This window comes from Electrona antarctica (genome assembly GCF_951216825.1).
Source record: "Electrona antarctica genome assembly, chromosome: 9".
NCBI classification, from domain to species: Eukaryota; Metazoa; Chordata; class Actinopteri; order Myctophiformes; family Myctophidae; genus Electrona; species Electrona antarctica.
This window is the reverse complement of record NC_136790.1, coordinates 34,807,168-34,831,261: the sequence shown is the minus strand read 5'-3', so window position 1 is coordinate 34,831,261 and position 24,094 is coordinate 34,807,168. Positions and strand designations below refer to the sequence as shown.

The 24,094-nt window shown below is 41.0% G+C and overlaps 1 protein-coding gene across 2 annotated transcripts in view; it reads right to left on the bottom strand.

Moving 5' to 3' along the window:
- Nucleotides 1-3,150: 3,150 nt before the first annotated feature.
- arhgef25b (Rho guanine nucleotide exchange factor (GEF) 25b) overlaps nt 3,151-24,094 on the bottom strand; it is a 35,195-nt gene continuing 14,251 nt past the window's right edge. For both annotated transcript variants that reach the window (XM_079510427.1, XM_079510428.1), the window contains 15 exons: nt 22,920-23,242; nt 22,712-22,801; nt 18,242-18,357; nt 17,847-17,913; nt 16,375-16,478; nt 15,709-15,778; nt 11,999-12,088; nt 11,737-11,829; nt 11,402-11,452; nt 11,182-11,259; nt 10,063-10,254; nt 9,341-9,521; nt 8,786-9,000; nt 7,837-7,968; nt 3,151-5,888 (listed from right to left, as the gene is read on the bottom strand). In XM_079510427.1, coding sequence (XP_079366553.1) covers nt 5,793-5,888; nt 7,837-7,968; nt 8,786-9,000; nt 9,341-9,521; nt 10,063-10,254; nt 11,182-11,259; nt 11,402-11,452; nt 11,737-11,829; nt 11,999-12,088; nt 15,709-15,778; nt 16,375-16,478; nt 17,847-17,913; nt 18,242-18,357; nt 22,712-22,801; nt 22,920-23,242 — 1,898 coding nt within the window. In that variant the 3' untranslated portion in view covers nt 3,151-5,792. The remainder of the gene's footprint in view (nt 5,889-7,836; nt 7,969-8,785; nt 9,001-9,340; nt 9,522-10,062; nt 10,255-11,181; nt 11,260-11,401; nt 11,453-11,736; nt 11,830-11,998; nt 12,089-15,708; nt 15,779-16,374; nt 16,479-17,846; nt 17,914-18,241; nt 18,358-22,711; nt 22,802-22,919; nt 23,243-24,094) is intronic.

Here is a 24,094-nt window from a genome sequence, read left to right as displayed (position 1 = left end):
GCACCTTGTATGAATAATGTCTAACAAATTTGAGGTGCAAAGAAGGAAAACATAAATTAGGACTAATTATATTCTAGGGACATGTTATTTCAACTGGTCCTAATTCCTGGGAAAGTGGTGCAGATAGTGTGATCCAGTGAGTTCCAGCTGTTCTGATATGAAGTTGTGCAGCATTATAATAAGAGACATGAACAGGAGATGATGAGTGGACAGATGCATGGTATTTCACAGTTCAAAGTGAAAGCAGGGCATTATTGACACAAAGTCTCACACAAGGTGAGGGTGTGTGATGACTGAAAGGATCATTTATTTTAGTACACACTGTACTCTACACCAAGAGCACACAGTTACAGTGCACACATAAGTGACTCATACACATAATCAAACTTTAATATGTCCAATTAATTATATCAAATGAGTCAATTGAGTGTCAATTGTTCTGAATGATCAATACTATTTTGTAAATTGGTTGTTTACCAAGACATTGTCCTGAGCACACAAAAAATAGAAGTCCGCGCACACGTAACTTTGTAAAGCTCCCAGTCAAGGCTTTATAACCTTTATTATAGATTAACGTTTCAACACAGTCTTCATCATCATCATCATCATCATCATCATCAGACTACTTCTATTTATATTGCCTTATCCACTGCTTGGTCCTGCACCTGCCATGTGCCAGTTCTACTCTTCTCTCATGGTCCTGACACAACCATCACCTTTTCCTGCACTAGAGGTCACTATATACTAGCATAATATCAGTTGGAGATTTACACAATTGACTTGTAGCATAATATTATCTTAAATTATCTCCTGGAGGAATTTCTTAACTTGCTCAATCACTCAGAAAATAAGATAAATTCCTATGTAGGGTTAAAAGTAACTGGTGGGTGATGATGTGAAGTTGCTGGGTGGCAACTCACCCAGCATCTGGCTGGCATGGGCTGAACCATCAACCAAATAAATGATGAAGCCACAGAAGCCGAAACGTTGTTAATACATACCGGTATATGGTGTGCAGACTTCTTCCTTCTCTTTAGTTTATCCCTTTTGTTCGAGCAGCCGTTGAATTTTCTTGGATTATGCGTGCACCTCCTGACCATTGAACCATCAATTCTTATATACGTAGTCATAATCATACAATTTCCATGAACACAGTGTCATGACATGTAGCCTAAGTACTAAATACATTTTGGCTTGCTCCAACGCTGCATGTCTTTGGGGTCTGTGGTAGAATGAATGGACTGTGTGTCTGCTATTTTACAAACAGTAACAGCAATTGTTCGCTCACACACTGTTTAGGCAAATCAGGCAGTGTGGCGATATTTGATGTGGCTTTGTTTCTCCAGTCAAATATCTGAGAGAAAGAGGAAGAGTGCAGATGCAAAGGTTAAAGAATATTTTCGGGGAAAAAGGGAAATAAAACAACAAACACTTTGTCTAGTGGACATTCTGAATGGCTGGTATATGAATCTAATTATTATTAAATATTTGACTGGTGATCCCAAAAGAGACAGCAGACCTACAAACCATCTATAAATACACAAGCCATGCAGCTTTCAAGTAATATGGCCCCTGGCCAATACAAGAGGACCGTTGATCATGGCCATACATCCATCACCAATCCTGCAAACCTTATGTATAGGCCTACTACGAAGTATGTCTTTTGTCTCTTGCCAAGTCTCCTCTTGGACTGGAATGTGGAAAAAAATGGAGGTGAATCATTCAAACAAGATATAACATATGTCAGCATTTCTTAATCACTTGGTTGACGTCATTGCATGACAAAATAGGAAGCCGGTTTCTTCCGTTTCATTTTTACACCATTAACACATGTTATGACAAAGTGTTGATTTCAACACTTTTAATGACCATGCAGGTATTGTTTCATAAGACCTCCTTCAGATGCATGTCATGTGTGACCTGACCTCTCAGTATACTGAACCGAGAACCGTCTGCTTGTTTATTATTGTACAAGGACTAGTTAGTCCTGAGTTTGACATCAAATATTGTTCATGGTATTATTGGACATAAACAATTCATAATTCCTGACCATTTCAGCAATTTGATGGACCAATCAAAGTTAACAAAAAAAGGCCCTTTCCATAATTGCAGCATGCTCAGATTCCATCATATGTTTTTAATAAATCATGTAAAATGTAATGAAGGATTTGTGGCTGTGACTTCTAAAAAGAACGGCAATTATCACTGAAGAGAAATAAAACAGTCCCTGTTCTGTTCCAACTTTCCAAATCCTCTTATATATTAAATTTGGCCTAAGGGAGGACCTGCGGACCACATTGTCTAATGTCACGATGACGCAACCATAACCACCTAAGCAGTTGCCAATGCAGCTACGCCCAAATATGGAGTGTATTGTCTAACCTCAATGTGTCCTTATGCCATAATCAGTAAGCCCAACATACAGTATATGGGCACAAAAGGGGACATGCCCATATATGGGCATATGGATGACATCATGAATCTGACCAAAACAGAGATCTCAATATATGGGCAAGGGCATATGGGTTGGTTGGGTGGTGTGATGTATAGGTGTGACGCATAGGTGTGACGTATAGGTGTGACGTATAGGTGTGAGGGCCACACAATGTGTTATGTGTGGTCTACTAGTTAATGTCAAATCAACTCCCCTTTTTGCTGCTTGGTAATTGTACTAACTATCATTACTGTACATTGTTACAACATCATAATATTGGCCTACAATCCATACTGAAATCCACCCCATTAACATCCCCTTATGAATGAATGAATGAATGAATGAATGAATGAATGAATGAATGAAGTTTGTGTTTGATTATGTCAACAAGGCTACAACATATTTCTATTGTCATTGTTGAAGTGAAGACCAACTAGTGTGTGTGGAGTCTGGTCAAATATGTAGAAAACCTCAAAATCTATATTTGGATATTTGGGGCAGATGATCTCATACAGTATACAATTCATTCGCAGGCTGTTTGTATTCATTTAACTCCAGGTAATTGTCCCGTCTTGTTGTGACTATCACAGATATCACACAATGCTAAATAACCTGCTTTCGGTAGCTTTTCGATATATATATATTTTTTCAATGGACATTCTCTTTATTTGGACAATGTGTGTTTCTCTTTGTGTGTACAAGGACAACATCACTCATAACGACACACTTTTTTATTGATACTGTATGATCCATTGCACATTATTTACATTCAAGATGACATTGACAGATGAACACCTCTCTTTATCTTTGTTGCCCTTTTCCTCCTTCTACTCCACAGTGAAGAGTGCTTTGTCTGAGATTGCAAGCCTGTTTTCTTCAGATAACATTTGAACAATGGCAGGGTTAAAATAGACCCTGAGAGGGAAACCATATTTATTGCAGGCACTGTAAAAATCCTGAGTATTCATTTAACTCTCTTGAGAGTCAAGAGTTAAAAGCACACTGAAGGTTTTACGGTTTTCTCAGACGCACAGATTCAGACCCCACAGTTAACCACGTGAACCACAATGCCCCCTATTCTGGGAAGAACATTCGCCAGAAATAACCGATCTACAAGCGCACAAGCTTGTAGATCTTCTATTTCTGGCGAAGAGATTTGTAGAAGGAAACAAGAGAATAGTATAGGGTTTAAGTGGTTACGCCGTAATGAGTGTAATCTAGACTAAAGCTTTACACTTTGTTTTCGACGAGCAACACCATCATGCAAAATACGTATTACGTATAAATTAAGCATGACTTATAATTCTCAGAAAATAGCAGATCTACAAGCTCACAATGTATCTGCTATTTTCAGTGCACAACACCTAGCCTGGCATGGCCAGACAAATATCACTGTGTAGATATTATTCTGGAATCTCTGTGTGGAACCTGCATTTCCAAGGGGCAAATAAAAAAAAAGCCTCAGGTGATAAACCCGCCCCATATTTGCATACTGGGCCCTGATTGGTGCACCACAACCTTGGGGGTAGGGAAATCCAATCACAACCGAGCGGGTCCAGACCAAATCTGTTGAGTGGCTATATACTTCCTTTTCCAGGCTACACAACACCATCATAGAACAGAGCGTAATTTGGGTATTAAGCTTGAGTCCACGCATAACAGTGACGCTCTGTCATGCCAACCAAATGGACAAGTATTCAGGGTCATAGACAGAACTGTAGCACTGTAGTCGTGCTATACACAGAATACTACTGTGTACACCAGTGGTTCTCAAACTGTTTTGGCTCAGGAACCCGTGTAAGTAACATTTTAATCCACGGCACCCCTACATCACATCGTTACTTTTAGCACCTTACATTTACATCATATTACGGTACGCAAATATGTAACCCCAATATCCCTATTCTTGGGGGAACATTCACCAAAAATAGCAGATCTGTCACTGTTGTGCAGCCTAACACACACATACATATGAACTGTATATATGATGATTTCAGGTGTATCAGTATAGTACAGTACAGTACAGTACAGTAGAGGGACCCCCTGGGGACCCCCACATGGTAACTCTGTCATTTCTCGACCGTTTCAGACGCGGGGCGGCTCGCCGGAACCGGCCCGGCACCCTGGAAGTTCCGCGGACCCCCCGGGGACCCCCACACGGCGTTGCACCACTTTCTTCACACAGGTGTGCTTTTTTCAGATTTAGGTGGAGATCGAAAAAGGACGCACCAAGTACAGGTCCGTTTTAGGTCTAAAGGGTTAAACTGATAAATTCCAAATATTATCAAAGTATTCTGGAGGCAACCCTGAACATCACGGCACCCACTTAATTGAGAAACCCTGGTGTACATTAGGTTTAGCGTATAGCTACTGGACTAATACTGTACAAGTGGAAGAAAAACTAAAAGCTGAATAAAATCACTGCATGGTCCCTTATGAGAAAACAGCACACACTACCGAATTATGTGACAGGAAAAATACATCCAAGTAATTTTCAGTGGAAAGAATATAAGAAAATTATGTACAGTATGAAGGGGAATCCTTTTTTCACACATTTTGTCTGGTTATCACAGATAGATTACCGTCTTTCACAGACGAATGTATGTTGCATACAGTACATACACTGCACAAATGCTCATGTCTGCACATGTGCACAAACAAAGAATCACACACACACACACACACACACACGCACACGCACACGCACACGCACACAAAATATGAAAGGTTGAAATTTCGATTCATATAGTCTGCAGATTCTGCACTATATTTGTAAATAAAGGTTTCAGCTGAAATTCAGTACAAAATATCATAACAAAGATATAACAATATCACAACGATAGCTGAAAACAACGATTTACAGTATAATTCTATCAACGCGGAACACTTTCAGCTCCACCACGGCTCGTTGACAGGGCCGATTAGGGTTGGGCAATATGATTTCCAATCAATATCACGATTATTTCAAACTTTTGCCTTGATTATGATGAATGAAAAGTAGATCTACAAGTTAACAATGAGTTGTGATGTGACATATGAGCTTGCTATTTTTTGTACATCCCCATTGTACCACAAAATATCAAACCGGGTTAATAGTTTAATCTGACTAATCGATTAAAACAAATCTGTTAGTATGTTTTCATGAAGATTTGTTTAAAGGGGAAAAAATAAATCAACCTGCTTCTCAATTATTCGATGAACCTACAGTATACGTGAGCAAGATTAAGTCGGTTATTGGTTATTATTGGTTCTAAATATCAGTTTCAATGTATTTTTGATTGATTGCCCAGCCCAATAGGGCTGACGTGCTTCTGAGACCAAATGGATAAGAGAGTTCAGGGGATCATTGCAGGTCATCTCACTGCTCATGCTCTGTCAGCTTATCCAAGTTGCTGGGGCGATGCGTGGCGTAGCCCCCAGTGTCGCTCGCTGTGGATCCATGGACACCCTGACCCTGAGGAGGAGCAGTGTTTGATTTAGAACGCTGCTGACAGTGGGAATGGATTGATAGCTTTTTTTTAACCCGAAAATCCCCAAAATCATGTTTTTCTATTGATTACTTACCCCGTGGAGCCTTGAATTCATGGAGATTTTTTTGGTTTTTGTCAAATTCACAAGCCAATAATTTGATGACCGGCGGAGTCTCCGGTAGTCGGAGACTCAAATATACCGATATACCATCCTACACCTCCTGTTCAACATCATCCACTGACAGGTGCCGCCCTAGCTTGTAGGAGTACATACAATGACAAAGATCACCCTCGCCGCCTGGCTTACCTCCCGACGTATAATCATGTTTTTGACCTGTGTGTAATTACGCAGATACCTCTACCTAATGCATCTGGCTTTGTCGAGCACACACACACAATTGGCCCGTGTTCTGGGAGGGAAGCCAGGCAGGGAGGGTGATACTGGTCATTGAATGTAATCCTACTAGCTGGGGCGGCAGCTGTCAGCACTGAGGGAGTGTTGGGCGGGAGGAGTAGGACGAAGGGTCTACGTCCTCCCGGTGGGGGCTCCTCACTGGTAGGTGAGTCAGTAGGATACAGTGATAACAGCAGTGATAACACAGAAATGTGTGTGGGGAGGAATCAATTGGCATAATGACTAAATTAATGAGGAAAAGGGGTAAAAAAATATAGTCTATTCGAAACTCTATTTATTACTATATTACTAAATATCTGGCCTACACCTGAAACATGAAAATTGTTACATTTGGTGCATCAACAAAACAAAAGTGTCTTCTAACTCCAAAAACTTGTTGCAAAAATATAAATAATGAATAATCTTCTACTGTACATAACACGCAGGATGGAAAGTGCTCTTATAAAGGGACCTGATACACTTGTTTGATAGGAGAACCCATTTCCTCCTGATGGGGGAAGTCTGAGCAAATAAGATAAAACAGTAGATCACTGAGGGGTTTTTTTCTTCCATAAACTGAACGGTCTATGGTACCCTGTCTTTGTGGACACAGGCAAGAGATCAGTTTGACCGGGTTTGTAAATCCACTTGGAAACAACAACAGGATGAGGCAGAGGACTGCCAAAGTTACAGTACTTCCCCTCATTATCAGTGATGATGAATCATGGTAACAGCTTCTGGTCAACACTAAACAATAGTTTCTCGTCTACATGGTCTAAAAAGCAGTATTCTATCTTCCACAGACAATATGATAAGATAAGCAGAATTTTACTGTGGACGACAGATGTTCAGCTCTCAACAATGAAACAATAATTAGTATACACTGGCTAATCATATCAAAAGTCCGACTCCCATTTAGGACTGAGGCAGATTCTAGAAACGCCTTCTAAATCCTGACCTATGTTTTCTGAAAAACTGTGCATATGTATATAAGAAGGGTAAAACACCAAAAGGGGTTCCCGTCCTGAATTTCACCTCCGGGCTCCTGTGCATCCTATGGAACGCTCTATCTGAGCCTCTGAAAACTCACCTCTATGTTAAGTAATTTTCTTAGTATTCTTGCCACTTTAGTGTTCTTATTGATTTTATGTGTTAATTTTATATCTATGTTTCTGTGCTATTTTGTTTTATATGATGTTACTTTGTCCACTGATCTTATGTAGTTGTGGTTAAATCTCAGCGTGTTGAGCTTGTAGATCTGATATTTTTGGCGAATCGATTTATGTAGAATGAAATAAGAGCGTACCAAATGCGCTTCTCACAGGTCCGTTTTATCAAGTATAGTGTAAGTTGTACTGCATTTGCACTCAACAAAAGCGAATTCATCCTAGTGTATGACGGAGGACAATTTCAAAGTAAATTAATATCTTCCCATCCCTATTTGTAACCCTGTTTGTAAAAGCGCTATAAGTTACGTATACGTTACGTTCATTATCACTATTCATAATACAGTAATAGCTGGACTACATGTACGGTACCTGTATGCTGTGCTGGCTGAAGCCATTGGGCATTCCATGGCGGTGTCCCATCTCTAGGGACAAACTGAGCTGATCAGGGATTGACAGTGGCAGGCGATTCGGGCGGGACGGCGGGCAGCTGGAGTTGGAGACCTTTGAAGGGACGAAGTGAATAACATAAAGATGAATAATTAATAATGACAGGTTGGAGGGTTTAACGAACCACTTAAACCCAATATATGGCATTGACCACGGTACCTTAGAGGTCTGTAGCCCCCTCCTTTTTCCCTCTACACAAAGCCAAAAAATAGCCAATCTACATTACAAGCTCACAATGCATCGCATCCGTGCTGTTGTGAGCATCTAGAGTGCCAATTGTCGTCAAATGTTTTGGCTGTTTTTGCCAAATGTTCACCTGTTATGTCACGCCCAGAATAGGGTCGCTAGGGTTGAAGTGGCTAAAGAAAACTTGTTATTTTGTGCTGGAGGTTTGTTTTTAGTGCAGGGTTTCTCAAACTTCTTCAGCTCAGGTCACCCCTGAAAAACTTTTTTCATCCACGGCACCCCTGAATGCACCCCTGAATGCACATGTTATTTTATAGACCCTTACATTCATGTCATACGGTATGAAAATATGTACTGTATGATATCTTTCCGTCTGAGATACGTCACAAGGAAAACGTCAGAGAATATCTGTTTCCATCATAGGACATTTAACCACTTGAACCCCAGCATCCCTATTCTGGGTGGAACATTTGCCCAAAATAGCAGTTCTACAGAATTGATGTAGATGGAAAAAAAAGTACAGTGCAACTGAGGTCCATTTTTACAAACTATAGACTAGGGACTAAAAGTGGTTAAACTGAAGAGATATTGATAACTTCCAAATATTATCATAATATTCTGCGGTACCCCTGGACTTATGTCATGGCACCCACTTTGAGAACCCCTGTTTGTAGTTTACACATACCTTCCTAGCCGTGCTCGAGGGCTGGCCTTGGCTGGGCAGATGCAGAGAGGGCAAGGAGTTGTTGTAAGACAGCAGGCAGGGTGCTTGCTTTCTGTCCATGGATGCAGAGGAATGAGGCCGTAGGCCAGAGCTGTCTGCCGTGGGAGGTCTGATGGCTCTGCCAAGGCTGTGTGACTTGCTCTCCCTACGCTGGTACTCTATCGGGGACTGCAGGGCTGCGGTGGTGCAGAAGAGGGAGAGACAGAATCAACTTTGTTTCTCAACCTTTGAACATAATTTTCACATTCATTTCAAAAACCTAGGCCAAATCTAGGCCATTTAGACCTGAGGCAGTTTTATGAAAGACACGCTAAAACCTGAGGTCTTTCTGAGAAACTTCACAGAATTGAATTTGTTAATCCGGGATCGGGAAAAGTACAAAAAAGACAACTACAAGGATACGTTCACGCATTCCCGGCTTCAGAGATAAAGAAACGCTGCCAGGCAGCCGGTCTTAAGGGGAAAGTAACGTGGCGGCGGCAGCCAGTCTAAACGGGCTAGACTAGTCTGTGGTACCGTTAAGGAAGTTCCTCTGGGACTCCAGGATCTGGACCACATCGTTGGCCCAAGCCAGACGCTTCTCCCTGGACGCGGCCTGCATGATGAAACGTATGATGCTCCCGTTAGTCCTCCGGGAGGTTAGGACCAGACGGCATGGATCCTCCTCCGAATGTTCCTCCATGCCCAGGCAGCTGACCTGTAACATTATTATAGTTAACAACCAAACAGAAACTGTATTGTATGTGTTTTTACAAAACTGCGTAGACAAAATGCCCTTAGTTTTCGGTTGTTGGTGCTGCTGGTGGTTCATCTGTAATGGAATACATTATTAAACCCTATATATACCCTTAATTTTATTACACAATACCTTTTCAATCATGCACCTGACAAATAACCCAAAGTATAAAAAACCTAAAGCGAACACTAAAAATAATAAAAACTAACTAATACTATTAGCATTAAAAAATATATATAATAAAATAAAAACTGAATTAAGATAAACTGACCGATGGCCCTGTGACTCATTCTATAAACGTCATTGACCGGGGTCCTCCAGAGGGTTTCCCTCTAAACCACATGCTGACTGATGTGCTATTTTTGCTGAATATTTCCCTATTATGACATGCCCAGAAAGGGGACGCTATAGCGTCCAAGTAGTAAAGCCCTTAGCAAAAGTAGCTACCTCTAGCTTTCACCTCTAATGAGAGTAGGGTTTAAAATGCCAGTGTTGTTCTCACCTTGATGCTGTTTTTAAACGTGTACCCCGGCAAAGAGAAGCCCTTCTTCTTGTCGATTGGTTCACTAAAGATGGCCAGCTGCTCAAACAGGAAGACCTTCCTCTCCTTGGCTTTGGACTGGACACCGCCGTCCTGATCGCTGACCCAAAAGGTATCCTGCTGTAGCAGCTTCCCCTGAGCTGTGATCTTCCCCTGTAGCAGTAACATCATATGAATATTGATCAGAAAGGATATCAACATTCACTGACCAAAACTAAAATAAAAATCACACCATAATGTGAAGTCGAGCGATGCGGCACCTTTGGAGTCAAGCACAGTTGTTGACTTAAGCACAGGGTTGTAATTACCCGTCCTTCCTGGTGTGTGTGTGTGTGTGTGTGTGTGTGTGTGTGTGTGTGTGTGTGTGTGTGTGTGTGTGTGTGTGTGTGTGTGTGTGTGTGTGTGTGTGTGTGTGTGTGTGTGTGTGTGTGTGTGTGTGTCTGCGCTGCAGTGGTCAGTGGGTGAGTGCTTAGTGTGAATGGCCCAGCATCTGTAGGAGTCAATAGGTCGTAAGGGTTCAATACGTCCTACTCTAAACGCAAACGGACAGATGGACACACATAGCCATTTGAAGGAGCGGTGTGCACCGCTTAAAAAACAGATAAAAACTAAGCCATTATTACTAAGACTAAGACTAAATGTATTGACAATTTCGTCAGCAAATAAACACTAGACTAAAATGGTAGGGAGGGACTAGTGGAAAAGAGATCCAGTGGAACTAAAAGACAAGTTGTTTTATGTTTGGTTTCACACGGGTGTTGCACTCTGAAAATAGCAGATCTACAGTACAACCTCACAACGCTTGTGAGCTTGTAGATCGGCTATTTTCTGCAAACAACGAAGTGAAAAATCAGGTATTACGACGCCATTAAGGCCCGCCAAAATACATTTTCGTAGACAAAATCAACTGTAGATTTAGTCGACTAAAATCTTATGACATTTAGTCGAATAAAACTAGACTCAAATTAAAACCTTTCAGATTACTAAAATAAGACTAAAGGAAGGACTAAAACTAATTCAAAATTTGCTGTCAAAATCAACACTAATGATAATAGACATTTTTATTTACATATGCCTCACCTCAAAGCCTTGGAGTCTGCCCACATTCATCATATCGTTGCAACGTTTAGGCACAAAACACATAACCTCCACCGCTTTCTGATTGAAAGAAATGGAAAGGATTATGACAGATAAACAACAACTCTAATGTTACATTTACACAGAATAATTTAGCAACTGCATACAGTATATTCCAACGTGACATGGGTGTGTTAAATTGATGACTTAAGTGGCCTCTCACCTCTAACTCGTCAACATCCATCCCTCCTTTGGTGTAGTACTTCAGAAAGTCCTTAGAGGGCCAATCAAACAGAGATTAATGTGCTGTAGGCCACGGTTTCCCCAAACCTCTTTAGTTCCAGACCCAAAAGAGAAATTATATGTCTCTCTGGGACGTCTTTTCAATGCCTTCCTAAAGTTTTTATAGCCTCACAAGTATAGTAATAAAACGTGCGTGCGTGCGTGCGTGTGTTTACAGTTTAACACAGTGCACATTACAGCCTCACAGGTGGAATGTTCACAGTCATCCTTCTAACTATGGACACATAATATAAATATAATGCATAATAATGTTACCTTTAGAAGGAGCTGGTACTTCATAATCCTCTGGACAGGTTTGATGAGCAGGTCATTGAGCTGCAGTCTGTGTCCTAACTGCTGTCTGAGCTCCTGCCAGGTCAAAGAAAAGCGTTACGGAGGCAGAAGGCAAACAGGAAAAATTTAAGAAAACTCACTAGACACTAAGTACTGTTATATCATTTTAAACTCAAACGGATAGTGATAAAGAAAAAACTAAATACTCTTCTATTCTTATGAGGAACAGAAGTTGAGCCCTCACCTCAAAGTAGTTCTCAATATACTCGGAGACAATGTGTTCCGACTTGGGTTTGTTCTGGCAGTACACCACATACATGTGAAGACGCCGCTCCTGCATGTTCAAAAGGAGATGTCAGTGAAATCATTATTTAATTATTTAGTCGTGTGTGTGTGCGTGTGCTGTAAAAAGAGAAACAGAGTGACATTGATCAAGAAGGGGGACAGGCAGACAGTGAAGAGAGAGAGACAGTATTAGGGTTGCTGAATTGAGCCTTTTGTTTTCCTCTCAGTGTGACTGTGTTCTCTAGTCCGCTAAAACAAAAAGCTTTTGAAGTCTGTTAAATAGGAGCAGGAGATTTTACTCCTTAAATAGTTCCAGTGGCTGAAACATAATGGTTTATTCACCCATGGGGCAATAAAACATACTGGGGGCTGGACAGCAGCAACACTGAGCAGAGAGGAGCTAGCTTTCATTGTTAACGGTGTTATGTTGTGTCGTTACCCGTGCTGTATCTTGCAGGACTTCTCTTACTCTGTATCAGTAATTTAACTGATGTGCTGCCTCTTGCGGGATCAATAAAGGTCTATCTATCTTAATACTGTACTAGCAACAAATCAACCATTCTCCATCTTTTATCTTACTTTATATTATTTTTAATGCTGGATTAAAGCTTATTAATCAAATCTCGTAATCTTGTGAATGAGCTATGATACAATAGCTTATTTATACTATAGGCATAACAGGGATTGTATTATTAGGGCATCGGCTAGGAATGCCCATATATGGAGATCCCTGATGTCATCAATATTAAGCCCATAAATGGGAATATCGTGACGGTCTCATGATAACCAGTGTGGTTGCCGCGACGCGAGTCACACTTGCAAAGGAACGTTGGTACAACATGATGTGGAGCTGACTATCATCACCCGGATCTCCATATATGAAGATCACGACACTGACCTCATCAAACCCTGGATAGCCATACATGGTTTGACATACTAGATCTGAATATATTGAGCCGGCCAACAACTCTACATCTGACCTCACTGACACCAGATTAATAGTTTAACTCCTGCTTCTCAACTGTGCCGCATTAAGAACTCTGTTTTTTCAGCACAACCTCACCCTTTAGGGTTAGTATTGTAGACTGTTTGTTCAGTAACAGGGGAGGGCCCTTCAGAGGGCCCTTAAAACGTAAAATTCATTTTCAGGTCAGGATACCAATTTGATCCAATCAGGAGAGAGAACTCACACAAGAAACGAGACAAAATTGGAACTGGAACACTATAAAAGTGAAGCTGAAAAAAAAGAACAAAAAAAGAGTACTTTCTCCTGGCTGGCTGAAGATTGGCCACCCTCCTGAAAAATCATTTTCTCTTTATTGAGAGGTGGAGATGGATACCCCTCCTACTGAACAAATATATCAATGAATATATAATATATCAAAGATTACTATCAGAATATAGTGCTTTCACCTTTTTGTTTTAACCAAAACATATCACTTACCCTACTAATATACAGTGTGCAGTGGGATCGGTTCAATTATCAATTTACCTCTGAGAGCGGAAAAATGCACTCGTAACTGTCAGAGTTAAATTAACAATCGTGATTTTACAGTAAACCAAAATATGACCCTCAGGTAGTGATTTCCTCTGGTTGCTGAGTTGACTGCATCTTGAGCTCTGACCCCTAACGCAGGCTGCTGCAGCTCTGTTGTATACATTAGTACAGTGTTTCTCAAACAATAGATCGGGGGCCCATTTTTGGGATGCAGAACTTTCAGAACTTTAGTTTAACTTTTTAAGTTAAAACCTTTTTCAAAATAATCGAAAGATCTAAACAATTACATACTTTTTAAGAAATAGTGAAAATATCAGATCTGTTGGTTATTCTCAGTATTTCAGAAGAAATTGGGCTTAGTGCCCAATTCATTCGCTTCAACAAGTAAAAACTAGACTAAAATGTTAGGGAGGGACTAGTTGAGAAGAGATCCAGTAGAACTAAAAGACAAGTCATGTTTTGGTTTGGTTGCGCTCGGGTGCACTCTGAAAATAGCATGCATGCAACCAAGTGCAAAATCAGCCATTACGACACCATCAAGGCCTGCCAAAATACACAAAAACTACATAAAAAATAAAACTTTTCAGATGACTGCAATACGACTGAATATTATTATGACATGCTGCCGAAAGGACATGCACATTCTGGATGGCAGCGGGCCAAGAAGACTTTTATACTGAAAGAACAACATGCATCTGGATGGCAGCGGGCCAAGAAGACTTTTATACTGAAAGAACAACATGCATCTGGATGGCAGCGGGCCAAGAAGACTTTTATACTGAAAGTACAACATGCATCTGGATGGCAGCGGGCCAAGAAGACTTTTATACTGAAAGATCAACATGCATCTGGAGGGCAGCGGGCCAAGAAGACTTTTATACTGAAAGAACAACATGCATCTGGATGGCAGCGGGCCAAGAAGACTTTTATACTGAAAGATCAACATGCATCTGGATGGCAGCGGGCCAAGAAGACTTTTATACTGAAAGATCAACATGCATCTGGATGGCAGCGGGCCAAGAAGACTTTTATACTGAAAGATCAACATGCATCTGGAGGGCAGTGGGCCAAGAATACTTTTATACTGAAAGAACATGCATCTGGATGGCAGTGGGCCAAGAATACTTTTATACTGAAAGAACATCATATGCATCTGGAGGGCAGCAGGCCAAGAAGACTTTTATACTGAAAGAACAACATGCATCTGGATGGCAGCGGGCCAAGAAGACTTTTATACTGAAAGAACATCATGCATCTGGAGGGCAGCGGGCCAAGAAGACTTTTATACTGAAAGAACAACATGCATCTGGATGGCCGCGGGCCAAGAAGACTTTTATACTGAAATAACAACATGCATCTGGAGGGCAGGGAGACAAGAAGACTTTTATACTGAAAGAACATCATATACATCTTAAGTACTGTAATTAAGTAAACTTTTTAGGTACTTTTACCTTATTTGAGCATGTACATTTTTCAATACTTGAATACAGTAATTCTACTTCATTACACCATGTTGTGAGCTTGTGGATCTGCTATTTCTGACAGATTTTGACACATTTTGAAAACGTATTACATGGGACACGGAGTGACGGGACACATAATGGCTACTTTTGCTTTTGGTACTTATATAGTTTGGGTACTATTTTTCAATGTCAATACTTTTGCACTTGACTTTTACTGGTAACTAAGAATTTCTATTATGTGGTATTACTTTTACTTAAGTAAAACTTCTTCCACTGCTGCCTCAAACCAAAAACACCCAGAGAGAAGAACCAAAGCCAGCTTGTCATGCACATGGATTAAAGGCTAAGCAAAATAAAATCTCAGAACTGTGTGAAATAGCCCCTCACACTAGTGCTGAACAACACGATATGTACAATTATGATGTTTTTGTAATGTTGTTCTACATACTGAAAACAAGGTGAAGAACCTTTGCTTATATGAAATATCTAAGAACATTAGGGCTTTGGGGAAGATTCTTCCCCACATATTGCTTCCCCACATATTCCCCACATCCCCCCGCTAGTTTGACCACTTAATAAATGTATTCACTGCGCAACATGCTTCCATAGAATATGCTGGCTTCTATGGAATACAAATTATTTAAAACAGTCATGGTGAATGACAACTTCAATCCATGCATGCAGCTACAATACAGTATGCACACTCACATGCTTGATGAAGAGTTGGGCCAGTCGCTCTGGTTCACCCACACATTTCTCCAGCTCTCCCAGGAAGTAGCTGTGTGACACAGAGTGAATGTCAGGCAGGAATTATCACTCAGCTAAACACATACTGTATGATCTTGCACGCACGCACGCACGCACGCACGCACGCACGCACGCACGCACGTTTGAAACTCAAACCGCAAGCCCTAAACATAACCTCTAAATCTTTTCCTATTTGTAAGCCTAAATCTAAAATTATTTTAACCATAAAACAACTATACCTCTTGTGAGGACTCACACAGTAGTAATTCAAGTATACACACACACACACACACTCACACTCACACTCACACTCACACTCACACACTCACACTCACACACTCACACTCACACTCACACACACACACACACACACACACACACACACACACACACACACACACACACACACACACACACACACACACACGCGTACACAGGAAGTACCAAATAGTCGCATGGGACTTGACACACACATGCTGAACCACTAATGTGTACTCACACACATCTTGGCAGAACAGGAAAACGCTTCACATATACTTTGTTCTTATGAAAACACACACAAAACTGCAAGTGAAAAGGAGACAGAACACGAGATACGGGAAGTGGGGTGGTGGAGGCGTGACTCACTCCTTGTGCCAGTCGTAAATCTGGTGGATGTTTCCAAACACTATTTTGTCCCTCCCTTTCATGTCTTCTGGAACCCCTTGGTTTGCCATGGTGCCCATGTAGCCCTGTCAGATCACAATCACAATCACCTTTATATATCACATCACAGGTTTACAGGTGTGAAACAGTGGGTAAAATTGTGCAAAGTTGTTGTTTCCAGAAAGAGAAGGAAAAAAAAGAAGAGGGGAACAGCAAGGGGGAAAGAAATAATCAAAAACAAGCTATATATTTAATCATAGGCTGGCATATCCATGTGCATGAGGTTAGACATAAGGTGCAAACCATAACTTCTTCTAGTGAATAAAGCATTATTCTAATAACCAATCATGTTAGAGCAGGGGTTCTCAACGTTTTTGGTTGGGGACCCCCGGAAATGCTTTGGCCATGTCTCGCGACCCCCGCCCCGCCCCCACCCCCACCCCCAATACAAACTGACTACAAAAATAACCTTAATAATAGAGAAAATATATCATAAATGAATACTGAAACCAGATATAATCATTTAGGAAAGTTACTCTTCATTTCCATTTTACAGCCATTCAGTTGCAAAAAACTGAACTTTTTTTTAATAATTTTTTTAAATAATTTGAGAACCCCTGTGTTAGAGTATGTTATGCAATAAGCAAGGGATAATTGACAGTTGACCGGTCATTGTTGAGAAAACTAAAAACATTCTTGAGAGCATGATTAGTTGTAAATGTCATTATTCAGAAATAACACACCGCTGAATTAGCCCATCGCTAAGTCCCTCCCCAACCCGTCCTTGTCCAATAGGCAACAGTTAAAAGAGAGGAGAGATGGCAAGCTTTCCTTCTCACTCATTGAGATGCATGTTACCATATAAATCTCCATATAAATAATCGATCATTTCAGTAGCAAGAGCTTCAAAATGTCTTCTAAATCTAGTCAACCAGGCATGCGGTAGGCTATACACTGGACAAATGTGCATGACATTATTTCAATAAACTAGAAATATGAGGGAGAATCAACTTACAACGTCTGACAGGAGTCTTCATGTAATGCACGGTGTGCACGGTGCACGGTGTTCAACAACACAGCCATGCAAAATAACATTGACAGCTATGAGGTGATGAACGCTTGCCATCCTTAGCAACGGTTGCTAAACTATTTGGATTGCCATTGGACAATCGCTTTGGGGGTGGGGTTTATAGCGAAGGGCTAATTCAGTGGTTTATCAGAATCAAGCATTCAACCAAGCCGTGTAATAATACAATATCACTAACACAACTGTGGTGGTTGTAGTTGGTCTCCCTGCTCTTCCATTGAGTAGGACCTATAATATCAGGCTTTATCAGTCAGCAGTAGACATTTCGACACTCGCATCACACGAGAGACCCCAGTTCGAAACCAGTGTAGGGCTTAAATCTTACAGATTGCAGCTGAGCATTTTCAGTGGCGGAGAATGAACATACCTCTACTATAAGTCCCAGGTCTTCCACGTACAACCGTTCCGTCTCTATCAACTCTGTCAGCACGTATCTGAGAAGATCATGAAGAGAAGGAGGGAGGGACAGATGATAAGCTGCATGAAACATATAGTAGAATTAAATAAATATGAACAGAATCATTCATCCATCTATATGCATGACATCTGTGTCTGCTTCTCTGTCTCGCTATACATAACGTGAGGGCCTTCCAACCGATGGACTTCAAACTTGGCATGTGTATCTCCATGAGAATTCAGTCATTTGTAAAATTGCTGCCATGTGAATATCTTCAATTCTTAGAGGTCTGGGTCTCTTCAGTAATGGTCTTAACTCTGTGTTTATGTAAACCTGTGTTTATGTAAAGGTTAAGCATCACCCACATGCTCTTCTCTAAGGCTAGTCTTCTGTCCTCTTCACTGTCCACTGTAGCTGACCACCTGGTGGCCGAGTCATCGTTAACGGTGCAGCAGTCTTCTCGGGATTCGGATTGATCGACCTGCAAAAGAGGAAGGACATATAAAGCATATTGTACATACAATGGTGCAGTAAGTACAGTAATACGTTCTGCAACAGGACTGTATCAACAACAGCGTTTTGCATGGATGGAGTCGTGTTGATTTCGTCGACTAACGAAAAATGTTCTGTCGACTACCTTTTTTCACTTACAAAAACGAGATAAAAACTAAGCTATGATGACTAAAACTAGGACTAAATATGTTGACAATTTCGTTAACAAAAAAAAAAATATTGAAAAGACAAGTCATTTTGCTTGGTTGCACGATGAAAATAGCAGATCTACAAGCTCACAACACGTCGCGCTGCAATACGTTGTGAGCTTGTGTAGATCAGCTATTTTCAGCATGCAACCAAGTGTAAAATCAGTCATTACAATGCCATCAAAGCCCACCAGAATATTCTTTTGTCATATGTCATATGATATTTTGATGTCATGACATCAATCATTTAGTTGACTAAAACTAGACAAAAACTAAGACTGTTGAGATGACTAAAACATGACTAAAACTAAATGGAATTTTATTCAAAAGACCACGACTAAAACGGAATCAAAATTTGCCATCCAAACCAACACTGGGATGGAGTCTTAACATGAGAAGCCTCTGCGAATGGCCTCCTCCGACCCGTGGTATGAGACAGTGGTGGTCTGCGGTGCAGCCGGTGGGCACGGCCCAGACAGTCGCTGAAATAATTAGGCCGCATCAGCAGCTAGAATATGGCAACTTCTGATCCAGGAAGCAGACAGCCACGGGAGGGTGAGGAAATGAGAGGGACAAGCCATGGCAAGGAACTTTGTGGGCTATTAACTGGATTACCCAACAAACGCTGTCTGTTGGGTAATCCATCATTTATCATTTATCCCCCTTTGGAAAAATGCTGCCGCTCCAAACCCCAAGTAACCCTACTGTATAGCAAGAATAAGGACTTTTTTCATGGCGTTCAGGTTCTGCTGAGGCTCGTACCGTGTGCGTGCAGATAACGAAAGTGATGGATGGAGTTGAATTATGAGCCGCTCTGAAACAAACAACGAGATAACTGAGTCTGTGTGAAAGGGTCTGGGCTGACAGACATGGTTGAGAGAGAGTTATTGTATGCTGAATATATTAGTCGTCACCTATAGCTCAGTATAATCTCCTAATATGAATGTGAAGTGTAATCCTCCTCCCATAGTCTCCCCTATCTGTGCTATACTTTTCATTCCCTCCCTTTAGTGCACTGAAGGATAATCCTTCTATTCAGTCAGTTTGTAGGTCACAACTCACTCACTCACTCTGTGTTTTCTTTTTAAGTCTCTCACGCATTGCATGTAAAATGTTGATTTCACCCAATCTTATCCTTAGTCCAGCAGCCAACAGGCTTTTTTGTGGGAAATTTGGTATATCGTTTTTTTTATTGGCCTAAAACATTGTCTACATTCATTCAGCAATTCAGCTCAATGATGACAGCCGGTCAGCAGGTGGATTCATGAATGTATGTATATAGAAAATATTTTAGGCCAATAAAAAAAACGATATGCCAAATTTCCCACTCCACGTCCCCGGCTGCCGGACTACTTTACTTACAGGCTTAACTGATTGACCACCAACCTGGCTAGCATTTCCCCAAATGTAATCTCCAGACATACATACTGTACACAACATAGTCCTGAGTGTTGAGTGCAAGAATGGACCCATAAGGTTCACGAACATGTTAACTACTTACTAACTAAAACACTTGACTCCTCTCCTACTGTAAAATGTGTATAAGCTCTTTTCTTCTAGATTTAAGGATGGATCTAAATATACAGTATGTCTGCCCAAAGAAACTTTACTTTACTTTAATTTAATTGTTATGCTTAATTTATATTTGTCATACACCGGTGTCCCTTACTGAAAATAGACAATATACTATACAAGCTTACAGAGCGTCACAGATCTTCTACTTTCGGCTCAGGACACCGTATGACTATGAGCATAAATCACGCTTTACTTGCTGCCTCGCTAGCTGGAAAGAATCCTTAAGTTCTCCCTCCAGAGCCCCCTTAGCTTTTCACTCTCAACCTTTCCCCCTCAATCTTGAAGGCACATGGACTATTGTCCAAACTCCACTGGCCCCTTCCTCACCCTGCCCCAAGGCTTCTCCTGTTCTCCTTCCAATTTTGGTGTCTTCCTTTGCATCCCTTTAAACCCCCGGCAGCACCCCCACACAGCCCCCACCATGCACCCCCCAGCTCTGACCCTGTTTCTGCCTGCCTGCCTGCCTGCCTGCCTGCCTGCAGTGATCACTTCCAGATGCTGCCTGGAGAAAGGCCCAAAGGATTGATTCCACCACACAGAGCTTTTGAAAGCTAATCAGCACAGTAAAGAGTTTTCAGAGAAAGGTGGTGTAGTGCGTGCGTGCGTGCGTGCGTGCGTGCGCAAGTGTGCATGGCTGCATGCATGCAAGTGCGCCCATACACACTGTGTGTTTATGCCTGAATGTGTGTGGTCTTAAAGTGTTTGGAAGGTGGGGCGCCTGCTGGCCTATAGTGGTCCAGGCACATGCCACATATAGGCTCTGTCCCCTTTGCTGTCCCTCCCCTTCTCACTCTCCCTCTTTCCTGTCCGTCTTCACTGTGACTATCAATATAAAGGCAAAAAAAAAGAAATCTTAAAAAAAAAGTGTTTGGAAGGTTACTTGCACATACATTGTGTAAGTGTAACCTAATTAATTGCAGATTGAATTGCAGAACTGCTTGAGTTTTGTTTTGTAATTTAATCCATTGGAGTGCAATGTGACTCAACTTAGTTAGTTAGTGTAATTAATTAATTGTATTTAATTGTATGACATTAATTAGTACAATATGTGTCCATAATCTGACAATAAACTAGTCTTTTTAAAATAAAAAATGTATCAGTAAATCCAACAATCAGGATATAGTCTAGATTCCAAAAAAAAAAAAAATCTTTTTTTAAACAAATGATGTTGCTAATGTGACACAGATGAAAGGTATAACAATGTATAGGTTTGACAGGTCAGTCTATGCTGTTTAGTCATTAGGCATTTGCCATAGTGTATAATGATAGTATGATATTTTGACTGTCTTGTTGATTTTCAAGATGTGACACAATTATATGATCACAACTATTTCTGCTGTGTATGCAGGTGTCATACAAGAACCACGCTTAACTTATCTATCTCGTGTCTGACTGGTAACAGATACGGTCGCCCCTTTTCCATCTCGCCCCACTACTCTACCCAGCTGTAAATAACAAACATAATTCATGTTGGTGATTATATAAAAGGTATTAATAAATTCACTCTGTATATCCATGGGCTTAATAATAGCACGATGATGCAATTACAAAACATGGGCTACATGGAAGAAATGTGTTTAATAAAACTAAGTGGATTGTTTACACAGCACTGAAAGAAAGCAGTCACCGTCTCTGTATCATGTTATTCTTTTTTCATTTTACAGAGTAGGATCGACTACTATACAAATAAATCTGTAGGCCTATACAAGATCATTTCAGATTTCAGCAGCCCAGAGGGAGGGAGATACTAAATTCGTCTATGGACAATCTATTTTTGGTCTCTAATTCAAAATTGATATCAGTTTGACAAACACAGACACAGGTAAGGCTACACACATCACTGTATCGCTGTGCTCTCTGTCCAAACACAACACAATCTGTGTGTCTAATGGTTCAAACTGTTCCTAAACAAAGTACAGTAATAAAAAGGTTGCCTTGAGTGTGTTGGTTGGAGTAGAGGCTAATAGTCTAAGCTATAATAAACAAGTGGGGTCCAATAACTTTCTCAGATTATTTCCAGGGACATATCGGCAGATTCAGATACCTCATTGCTACCGCATTGCTTTTTTTTGTTTTTGCTGGTGAAAGTAGATGGTAAGATCCCCTCCCCCCACTAACAGCTGACGCTTTTAAAGAGACAGAGACTTTGTACTCTGTGAGTACAATGCCATTGACATTATTTTGAGATCGGTTCAATACCGATATGGCATTTTTATGGCCGATAAGGCTGTTTTCGATACGCTACCGATTATATTGTTCTTCTCTGTGTCATTGCGGCCCAATCCGACCTCCACTGACTTCCAGTATCACATTATTAAAGTCTTAAATAGTAAAATATTTCAAAAAGTATCAAAACATTATGTGAAAATATGATACTAAAACTGTTTGAATTGGAGGCAGGTGTAAAGAAAATCACAACGTTGTTGTGTGCCTAACCTATTACTGACCAATGCATGACATTGTATGCATTGCATCATGCTCATTCATGTGCGAGCGAGAAATGCATATCCAGGCTGAAAGAAAGAAAGAAAGAAAGAAAGAAAGAAAGAGTTCCATTACCTGACTGTGTGCATCTTGCGGAAGGTCAAATGAGGGTGTTTTACTGAGTGGAGAAAGCGCTGTAGGAGACAGCGGACCATCATGCCTCTCCTGTACAAGACAAAATCAATTGGCAGACATGAGAGACAACACACAACAAATATGTACAACAAAGTGAACCCCCTCATGCATCTTTAAATAGGTTTGAAATGGTTTCACTGAATCTCACCGTGTCTGTCTGTGTTATGGGGAGGATGGTATACTTGTCAGGCTGTTCAATGGTCCTTCTCTGAGTTTGCCCGTCGGGGAGGAGGGCAGAGGGAGACTTCCCTTCTGCCTTGGTCATTAGCTTATCACCCTTACCCCCTCCTCCTCCCCTGGCTTCAGAGCTGAGCTTGCGAACTGGGTTGGTGAGCCACTTCTTCAGGGCACTGACGGCGTGCCGTGATCCTCCCGGTGAGGCCTGCGAGCTGGAGGTGCCTGAGGCCTGGAGAGGCATAGGGCCGACCGTGGGAGGGATGCTACCCTCGCTCCCTGCTGCAGAGTAGGATTCTACCCGAGTGGGAGAGAGAAACAGATGGAAAAAGATCATGTGAAATTCTATGAGGGTGGGTTAAAAGTGAAATAGCTAATTATAGGGTATAGAAATGCTCTTAGGTCAGATACTGTAGACTGTGGATCTCTGTACAAAAATGCAGTTCAATTTCCTGCTTTAAGCCCTAACAGTAACTTCGGCAACTGCAGTTACTGTGCCTGCCAGGCCTGAATGATTAACAACACAGAGAAAATATTGCTCTGATAGGTAACATCTGGTATATCAAAGGAGTAAAGAGGCAGCGGAGTCCCATTTTCAAGTGTCTTGAAACCTTTGGTGGCAACAACAAGTCGGTGTCAGGAGATGTGCTATAATATCAAGCCAATATTCAGACGCGTGAATAATATGCCTTATCTATACCCACTACTGCAGTGTATCTCAATTCATAATAACTTTAACATCGGCAAAGCAAAATGCATCGTTGAAGAAGTCAAAATCAAGTCACATGTATTTATATTTCATATATACAGATATATTTCCATTGTTTCTTACGATATATTTCATATGGAGACTCAAATGTGCTTCAAAATCAACCATGACAAAACATATTTTGTCCACAATAGGAACTAGGGATGCACGGCTAATCGATCATCATCGGTATCATCAGTATTGGTATAAAATGCAATATCGGTATTGAACCGATATCAAAATAATTTGGGTTTTAGCCAATATTTTATTCTAGAATATAAGTGATAATCAGTGATTTTTCTGAAAAACTTCACATTGTGTGCCCAAGACGTCTGTGGACGTCCTGGGTTTTACCCTGCATGTTGTGCCCAAGACGTCTGTGGACATCGTGTTAAAAGGGT